This window comes from Solanum pennellii, chromosome 3, assembly GCF_001406875.1.
Source record: "Solanum pennellii chromosome 3, SPENNV200".
NCBI lineage: Eukaryota > Viridiplantae > Streptophyta > Magnoliopsida > Solanales > Solanaceae > Solanum > Solanum pennellii.
In genome coordinates this window covers 60,250,502-60,261,140 of record NC_028639.1, presented here as the reverse complement: position 1 = coordinate 60,261,140, position 10,639 = coordinate 60,250,502, and the positions used below count along the sequence as shown (strand labels likewise).

Here is a 10,639-nt window from a genome sequence, read left to right as displayed (position 1 = left end):
AGGATCAAATGTTGTAATTGTTCTCATATATGTAGATAACCTTCTCATTACTGGAAACAACCAAGACCTCCTCTATGCAGCACAACAATATCTCCATAGCAAGTTCACAATCAAGGACCTAGGACTACTTATTTATTTCCTAGGGATAGAAGTCATGAGATCCAAACATGGAGCCTTAATAAATCAAAGTAAGTATACGTTAGAAGTCATTTATGATGTTGGTTTGAGTGAATCCAAACCAGCTCCCATACCATTGGAAGCCAATATTAAGCTCACAAGTGTAGCCTATGATGATCATCTAGGCAATGTGACTGACGACCCTTTATTAGAAGATATTTCTGCTTATCAAAGACTAGTTGGGAAGCTAATCTACCTGACTATAACCACACCTGATATTTGTTTTGTTGTGCAACTGCTAAGTCAGTTCATGCAACAACCCAAAAAGTCTCATTGGGATACAACACTCTAGGTAGGTGGATATCTCAAACACTCCTAGATTGGGTGTTTTCATGAAGAAAGGTTCTGAACTAAAGTTGAGTACCTACTGTGATTAGACTGGGCAGCCTGCCCCCACACAAGGAGGTTCATTAATCTCTTGGAAATAAAAGAAACAACACACAATTAGTCGCAACTCAGCAGAATCTAAATATAGAAGCATGATTGCAGTTGTGTTTGAAGTCATTTAGTTGGTTGGGTTTTCACAAGATAATGGGGTCAAGTTTCTACTCTTGTAGAGATGTTCTGTGACAACAAAGCCGCAATACAAATAGCTTCATATCTCATGTTTCATGAACGTACAAAACACATTTAGATTGATTGTCATTTTGTGAGGGAAAAATTTCAAGGGTGATTAAACGTGCACATTGTCGACTACTCTACAATTGGCTAACTTACTTACAAAGGTCTTGCAGTGGCACAACATCACTTCCTTCTGTCCAAGCTTGGGGTTCTAGATGTTTTCCACCCTACAGCTTGAGGGGGTGTTTTGAAATAACATGTTCCTTATTTCTGTTAATTGTTTTAAGTGTCATTATGATGTAGTTGACATAATTACAGTTGGTTATGAAGGTAGTTAGATAGAACATTCTAGAAGAAGATTAGCTGGACCTATATGTACTAAGCACCAATTGTAATGACACAATCTTTTCATATTCAATAAAACAATTCTCCTCTCTCTTTCTAATCTCTCTGTAATAGCTTAGGGAACTCATCAAAGTGGACATACCCCCCATGGATTCTGAATAGAGAACTCAAAATTAACAAGCATCCATATCAAAACAGAAGAACTCATCGCCTTTTATCTTTCTTGATATAATGGAGGAGAAAAAAGTTCACTGCATCTCACCCTAACATGCCCTGAAGGAACAACAAATCGACATTTCGACATATGTATTATCTGTTAGAAAAGTAAATTAAATGTTCTAAGAAAGAAAAATGTCATATATGTCACATTTCTCATCACAAGATGTTTAGACATTCTAATCTCATATATGTCACATTTCTCATGAACAAAAACGAGGAATTGGCATTAACAGGACTAATAATACAATGATTCAAAATACAGCTAGACAATGCATCAATCTTTACATAGTCAGGTGAAACAAATCAGTCAGTTCTCCCAGGGAAACAATCATATTCAGGTGTCAGAACTCTGAAACTGGCACCGATCCAAAACATAGAAAGTATCATGCAGATGAAAGCCAATCATCACCTCCCACGCACACTGGCAGGTGATCGAGCACCTTTATCACTGCTAATGTCTTCATCAATTTCACTTCCATCAATGCACACAACGTTGTTACTTACACTCACTTCAGAACTAGCATTACTGCTCGTGGCAAGTGGGGAGTCAGGCACGCTAATTGACCTGCTTGTCCTGCCTCTAGTAGGCGGCCCTGATCTCACACTGTACATAGAGGATGCTGGAATATTAGTCATCAAGGGACGCAGATTACCCGAGACTCTCTGCCTTATATCCTGTCCAAGAGCAATGTCTCAAAGTTAAGCAAATCCAAAAAGGATAAGAGAACAAGAAGGCCAACAAGACAGACTTAGAGCTATAAAAAACAACACAAATATTGCTACTCCTATCAGTTTTGAAAATATACTTATGCCTTTGATCTATGGTAGAACACTATTTAATTAGCATAGGAATGTGAAAAGAATGTATATACCATATGCCTAATAGCCATATCCAAGGATTTCTTTGATAATGATCTTCCAAAACCTGAGCTATCAGGTGACGAAGACTTTGCAGATAAGTTACTGTGTGGAGAATGTTTGTCATCTTGTTTTGGAGGAACCAGCTTCCGCATATTTATCACCCTTTCAACCATTTTGGTCCCAACCATGCCAGGGCTTACATTGTCCTTGGCTTTAGCATGAAGTCGGCTCATGGATGGGACAGGAACAGAGCTTCCACTGCTATGCATAACACCATTAGGAGGACGTCCTCTTGCTGGAGAGCATGACTGTCGTCTAACCCTTCCATTTGAAGCTGGCTCAACAGATGAAGACCTGACACTAGCTGCTCCAGGTCTGCCCCTAGTAGCTGAAATTGGCCTGTCAGGTAGTGATGTCCTTAAATTGGGTGGAGCATCAAGGGAGAACCCTGGTATATCTGAAGGCTTCCATGGTCTGGGTTTTACAGTTGGAGAACTAGCACGTGAGGCTGCAGGGTTTCGTGATGCCGTTGTAGCTGACCTGGTACCCGAAGGGGAAGACACAGGTTTAACTGGAGGAACAGTTGTATTTGTTGTACTTGACACTGAAGCTGCTCGACGAGTTGGAGTTGCTGCCCTTGATGTGGACTTTGATCCAGTAACTGAGGCCCTGCTTGTTGGTGTTGAGGACCGTGCACTTGATCTTGCAATAGGTGTTGAAGATCTTGGAGGAACAGTGGATTTTGCAGAAGGCATGGTGGCCCGAGAAGTAGGTGTTGCAGACCTTGATGCTCTAGATGTTGTCGTGGTTGACATTGATCTAGAGGTTGCAGTGGATGCCATTGCTTTGGTTGCTGCAGCAGATGTGGATCTAGATGCTGAGGTGGAGGTGGATCTAGATGAGCTCAATGTCGGTCTTCCAGTAGGAGTTGAAGGTCTTGATCCACCTGAAGAAGATGGTCTTGATCCACCTGAAGAAGATGGTCTTCGAAGACTAGAACTTGACGTGTTTAATCCAGGAGAGGAAGCTAGCTGTCTAGATGCTAAGTTGCTTCTTGAGGTGGCCTCTGGGAGAGAATTTGTTAACTGTATCAAAGGTAGCAAATTACAGATACAAATCCAAGAAAATAACTCAAAACTGTAATACACACTTCAGGTTATGACTGCCAGGCAGAAAGCTTCACTATTTGCACTTCACATATTTATCTAGTCACAGTAATAGGCAAAGTTCTACATTGTCTTCAAGTAAATTGGTGTCTAGATATATTTAACTACGCTTTCTCTAATCTTTCTTTAGTATACTTACAAACAATAACATACCCGATATAGTCCCACGAGTGGGATTTCGGAAGGGTGGGGTGTACACAGACTTTACCCTTATTTCTGATGGGTGAAGAGGTTTAAAAGACCCTTGGCTCAAGAAAATCAATTTTCTGAACATGGGTTGAAAGAAATGCAAGAGTAAAGAGCTCTGATGAAATCATGAAAATATTGAAAAAAGAAAAACATTGACAGTAAAATTATTAGAGATAACAAAAGTAAAAGAAACAATCATAGAAATAAAAGAAAAGAACAAGGTAATGCTAGCAAAATAATACTCCCTTTGTCCCAATTATGTGACACTTTACTTTTTAGCGTGTCCTCAAAAGAATGTCAATTTTCTATTATTAGAAATAACAACTTTAAAGTTTCTCTTTTACCCCTAACGAATTGATTTACCATCACACAAATATCTAAGGTTTGCTTTAAACTACAAGTTTCAAAATCCTTCCTTTTTTTCTTAAACTTTGTGTCAAATTGGGACGGTGGGATAATACCAGTAATACTCCAGACTAGAAACCCGCTCTACCACGAGGAAGAGAAGAAAATACTCAACTACCTACTAGCCATCTACCCTGATCCTCGACCTCCATGTCCTCCTATTTAAAGTCATGTCCTGATTGAGTTAAAGATGTTTCATCTATTGTATGATCACATCTCCCCAATTCTTCCTCGATCTACCTCTAACATTCCTCAAACATATCACTGCCAACCTCTCGCACTCTTCACTAGGGCATTTTTGTTCCTCTTTTCGAATGCTCAAATCATCTTGGCCTTGTTTCCCGCATCTTGTCCACCATTGAAGCTACTCCTACTTGGCCTCATATATCTTCGTTTCCAATCTTGTCTCTTCTAATGTGCCACACATCCATTTAAGCATCCTCATTTATGATACCTTCATCTTCGATGCGAGTTCTTGACTGACCAACACTCCAACCAATACAACATAGTTGGTTTAACAACCGCTCGATGGAACTTACCTTTCATTTACTTAGTTCAATGTAAATTATGGGTTTTCAAATAAATGCAAGTTACAAGTTGGTGTTTTCGTCATATAAACTTCTAAATGGTGACATATTGGTTAATCTTACAAAACTTTGTCCGTTGGTGTTTTTCCTCATTGTTTCCTTCTATTATTGTCCAAGAACAAGTTATAAATGACTGCATAAAACCAAGAAAAACACCAAATATGCATAATTATAGAAGATTCTCTTCAAGATTAAACAATTCCATCAAATTGGATAATGATTAAATGTGTGAAAACATTTAGTAATACTAGGAATATCAATAAATCTGATTATTATAATTACTCAGGAGAATCTTTAAGAAAAAACCAACTCACACTGATCACAAACACCCATCATAAGAGCATGTGCTAGCTAAAGCATCCTTACTATGATAAAGAAATCATAGGCCTCAAATTTTTGTAGGAGTTAAAGTTTTCCAAATGGTTGATATCTAAGAGATTGGGTACTCATAATATCCCACAAGAAGCATCACAAAAGAAATGTATGGCATACTTTTTCTTTCTGATAACTGTATGCATCTACAGTCAACCATTTGGACCAACTGCAGCATTCGAAGTCTGGGGATAATGGGTCCAGCCCTCTACTAATCTCCAATTAAAAGTTAGGCTAGTTCACATGGTGTAGAGCTCGAACCTAGACCTAGGTCACAAGTTCCTCGGCCTTTGTCACCTGAACTAAGCATGGGAGAAGATGTACATCATACATCAACATTCAAAAACTAAAATAATCCTCAAATTCAGCAGAGGGCTTCTGTTAATAGCATTTGACTAAACAATGGAGTCATCATGTGCACGCATTCTGAACTAAATAACTTTTCAGGGTCTTCTTGTTTTAAAAAAAAATATCCTTTTAGGTTCCTTGAAATCTCCACATCCCTCTGGTGGCTGGATATGGGGTGAAATACTTTCATATTACACAGATGGTCAATATTTCCAGTGTTAAACATAACAAAAGTGAAAATATGCTAATTTCCAATTACACACAATGCATTTCAGCAAACAAAGAATGTAACAGTAGAATATACATATTCTTACTCTAGATGTCAATGCAGTGGGGTGAGCTCTAGAAGTTCCCAGCTGACTCATCATAGTTTTACGTGATTCCATCTCTAGAGAAGGAAAAAGAGGAGTGCCTGGAGGTGTTAGAAGCCTGAAACAGAAAAATAACATCTCATAATAAAGCATACAGAACTTCATAAAGGATTTTAAAAGAATGTCTGGGGAATCTGATTCATGAATCAACAAAATAATTCAACATCAGAGGTGCAAAGAAGCCCTTTTTTGTTCTGCTTTTCAACTTTACAGAAAGGGGGTCATCACCCTACTCCCTTTATTTATTTGAGTGCTAGTTTTGATATATGGCAGCCATTAATTTTTGTACTTAAATTGCGCAGAAAGCAAATACATCTACAAATTAACGTGTTCTTCTCACTGTTCATGATATTTGAATTAAAACTTGCTTTTAACATCCTTATATTTTATCACTTAAAATTTGCATCCTCAGCCCTCTTAGCTATCTCCCCTGTAACATCAAGAAATTTAATTCAGCTAGCATGTAGCTAGCATGTATTAAGATTACTACCTGGAGAAGTATGGCATCAACGTTTAAGATGCACATATAAATTGTATTTGGAGTCTTGAGTGTCACATGTCAAACACCTAGCCTTCAACATTTAAAGAGTTCAGTAGACTTTTGGAGACCTGTATCAGTCTATTAGACACAAGTAGGGCATTATCTCATAATTTTCTGCCTATCCTCAGTGTGCATAACAAGAATTTTAAAAGGATTTATTAAGGGCCCGTTTGGCCATGCAATATGGTATCATGATATGATATCATAATATAGAATTATGAGATGAAATTGGAATTTTATTTGGACATGCAATATGAAATTTTTGTGTTGTATATTTTCTCATAAACATAAGAATCTCATAAGTTGTAAAACTATTTAAAAAGTCTCAATTGTTTATTCAATCATACCAAATAAACAAAAAATTATAAAATCGCATAATAAATTATTACAAAGCTAGTGGTTCTCCACGTAAGTAACCGTTCCATCTAATTTTAATTCAATAAAAAGAATTGAACATAAATTGTAGTGTACTAGTCTTTAATATAATATTCCCACATAGTGCGGACATTTCTCACGTTGAACTTCCATTTTTCGATCACGTGACCGAGAAGACGAACTAACATTGTTACTTTGAGCCATTTGTTGGTCAATATCATCTGCAACTATATTTTCATGCTCATATACCATAAATATTTCATCATTCCTTTGGTATTCTCGCAAATAACTATGTAACACTGCACAAGCTATGATAATTTTCACTACATCAATTTGATCTGCTCTGTTGTTCAAATAGATATGACTAATTGTAATAAATACAAAACGATAGAACTTAGAAGTAATAAATTAGGTATTGGAGTAAATGAAGAGAATAAATTTATTACTCAACAATCGGTTGGTGTGAGTTAAAGTGACTATATGTTGGTGAGAATGATAAATTTTATGTCGGTGAGAATAATAAATTATAAAAAGTAATGATTACATATGAAATAAATGGTTAGTAGATATAGATGTGGGTTGTTTTAACAAAATATAAACTTGTGGATCAATTTTGTATTAAATATATCACAAGATATGAAATTCTCATATATGGTTTTTGGAGAATATGGAATCACATCTCATGATACTCATGAGAAAGAATCAACGTAAAAAATCGCATGTCCAAACGAGATTTCATCTCACGATACCATATCGTGATATGGTGCCACATGGCCAAACGCCAACCAAGTCTTTAATGATAATGAAACATATGACCTACCAAATCTTCGAGCTCCTATTATTCGACAGAGTCCTCAATTAAGAGAAGGAGGAACTTCCAGCTAGATTTTTAGCTTGGTATTTTATGTTTCTTGGCACTATGAATCAAGTTAGATGTTCAATGTTTATAATCTTTAACAAAGTTGAATGACTTGAATCTATCGTTTGCTACATTGGAACCAACATAATCAATGAAATGCCATATATGATGAGTAGTAGTTCTAAATGTTTCATTAGTTAGTATATAAATCCTATATAACAAAATTAGATTACACATATTCTTATCATGCTTGTTTGTGTCCTGTAGCTTTAAAATTTCTGTTTTCCGTCATTGGGATGCCCAAAAGTCTGTTATCTCAGAAAACTTGTGTAGTTAAGATAATTCGAGCAAACTTGTGCATCAATATTTGAGTTGATTTCCCAGATAGTCACTCAACTAATAGTTATTATCTCCACCTTTCAGTGTGAAAGCACAGAGAAAAATGACATTGCCAAAAATTAACAAGGTAAATTTTCTATTATATTATCAAAAGAAGCATCCCTTTTGAAGCCACGTCCATGTAAAATAAAACTTGGACTCCCCTTCCACCCAAGTGGTGTATTCTCTCCTTATGGAGTCTAAGAAAAGAGATATATCCTTAAAGCAAGGCGAAAGATCAATGTCCTTCAGAATTCTAAAAAGATCAATACTCACTTTCTTTGTTGAAGAAAATTGGAATGAAGAAGAAACGGTGACCATCTAAGAAATCAACTCATCAATATTTTCCTAAAGAATTTATAAACTACATAATGGAAAAGATTAAATTGGATAAAGAAACTTATGATGTCGAAAATCAACCTAAGCAGCTAAAACAAACAATTAAACAACTCAGAAAATCACATACTTGGAAAGGAGAAGAAGAAACAAATTACCAGTCGTAATCCGTTTTATCATTGTCAGCATTAAGGAACTCATCAGTACGAGTCTTCCGCAGGGGTGCAGCTGGTGCAATATTAAATGCAGGTGAACTACCACTTTTTGATCCTGCAATAAGATATAATTGAAATAAAAAATACATATATAAACTTTAAGGTTAAGAAGCAGAAATCACAACTTCCTCACTAGTTGGACACATTTATATGATGTCCAAAAGACTAAAAATACTTTTGGAACTTGAAGTTGAAATGCACCTTCAAAAATCCAACTTCAACTTTGAAAATTTTTCTTTATGCTCTCAATTTGAACAAAAAAGGTCAACAAATTGATGAAAAAAAAAACTTACCAAGGGGATCAAATTCGTCGGATTTTTGAAGAAATCGATTATTATTTCTGTCGTTTTCCCTTCTTCGCATTTCTAGAAACAATGATAGTTCCTCATCTGAACTCCTAATACTCCCCATTAGAGGCTGTCTCTGCCTCTGCCCCGTCCCAGACAACGACTCCTCAGCTCTAAAACTTCTATTCATTGCAAAAAACAAGCGCTTAAACTCCTTAATCCATCAACAAATCAGCTCCAAAAACCCTAGCTCTTCACAGTCGAAATACCAAACCAACAGATTGAATGAGCTGAAAATGAAGCCAAATTTAACATTTGCAGACTAATGAAACAGCAAGTGGATACATAAATTAGTAGAAGAAATGGAATTAAGGTGTATGAGAGGGAAGATTTTGAAGAAGGAAGAGAGAGAGAGAGAGTGTGTGTCGTGGGGAGCAGTGTTTATTTGAAACTTGAATTTTTTTGAGAGACGTTTTCGGTTTACAAGACTGAAGACTTGCCTCTTCTTTTTTTTTTTGGTTTTATTTTTCTTCACATAAGTATTTATTATTCAAAGGCCAACTTAAGACGATTAGTTGAGATGTGATGTTTCATTCCCTAGCTTACATTTTTACTCTTTTTTTTTTAAGGAATATTCCAATTTACTTTAAAAATCTTAATAATTTTGTTGATTCACTGCTTAAATTGTTTTATCCTATCCTAATTTATAAAAAAGAATTAAAATACTATTAAACTACATGACTGAACTAAAATATAATAATTTAATAATTTTATCTAAAAATATTTTTATCGTTAATTGTTTGATTTGAAAATGTCTTTATTGTTATTTAAGAGTAAGTTAATAATACACTTTTTAATAAGTACATTAATATTTTTTTCTTTTTGAACATATTATATTTTTAATAAAAATATTACTATTAAAGAATCCAATTTTTTTTCTTAAAAGTTACCACTAAAAATAAAATAGGAAATAAAAAAATTCTTCTTCATTATCTTATTTTAATAATTAAAATATAATAATTACATATTTCTTTTTAACTGATAATATATAAATTATAATAAATCTATCATAAATTTTTATTTAGATAACGATAAAATAATTTGATAAAATAAAAAATATTTTTACTTTTTAATCTTTTTCGAATTGAAGTAGCTGCTTAAGTATTTCCTATTTTAAAAATTTATCATTAGGAAAAAATTATGTGTCTACAAGATATTTTTGACACATAAAATAATAATAGAGACATTTTTTAATCAATTTTTTAACGATAAGATACTGACATTTTTATTTAGTACATTACGATATGACACTAATATTTTTATTTAGTTTCACATAATCTAAAAATACTTTTGATATTTTTCAAAATAATAAATATAAAATAAATACAACATCACCCTAACTTCTTCTTCTTTTTTAATTTTTGTTTGTTCTATTTATACACCAATACAAAAAAGTATTTCTACTTTCTTTATTGATCCTATCTATTTTGAGGTTAAAATTAAAAGGTTGTAGCCTTCAATTGTCATTTTTTTCCTCTTAGAATAAAGCTACCAAGGAATCTTAGGTTCTTTCGTAAGGAGAAAGAGAAGGGAAAAGATAAAATATTTCCAACCTAACCCCACAAAGGCCAAAATTGAAAAAGGAAAACTGACAAAAATGGTCCCTCATTTTTTTATAGAATATTCAAAATAGACCTTTTAAGTATTACTTGATTAGTTTTAGTTTTTTATATTTGTTAAAAGTAGGCACATTTGATCTTTTTCAAATATTTATGATAAAATTGTTAAAATTGCCTCTGAACTATGTGAAACAGAAACTTATACATCTATTAAAATTTAAAATAAAAATGTTTTCATCGTTATTTTAAGAGATCATAAGTACCCTCAAAAATTAACAAGTTAAATTTTATAATGATGTGACAAGTCAGCAGGACTAATTCCCTATTTTCCAGCAGGAGATTTGGTATCCTTTTAAATGTATGAAAGCAAATGAGAAGTAGAAGCTGTTATTCATCATATGGAAATAAACTACACTTCAATTATTTTT

General features: G+C 34.2%; 1 protein-coding gene across 1 annotated transcript; it reads right to left on the bottom strand.

Annotated features, from left to right (window-relative positions):
• Positions 1-1,412: 1,412 nt before the first annotated feature.
• On the bottom strand, positions 1,413-9,109 carry LOC107012091 (mucin-5AC). Its single transcript, XM_015211821.2, has 5 exons — positions 8,599-9,109; positions 8,249-8,360; positions 5,545-5,659; positions 2,175-3,248; positions 1,413-1,977 (listed from the first exon to the last, which is right to left on the bottom strand). The coding sequence occupies exons 1-5, from the start codon at positions 8,780-8,782 to the stop codon at positions 1,708-1,710; spliced, it is 1,755 nt and encodes a 584-aa protein (XP_015067307.1). The 5' UTR covers positions 8,783-9,109; the 3' UTR covers positions 1,413-1,707.
• Positions 9,110-10,639: the final 1,530 nt, after the last annotated feature.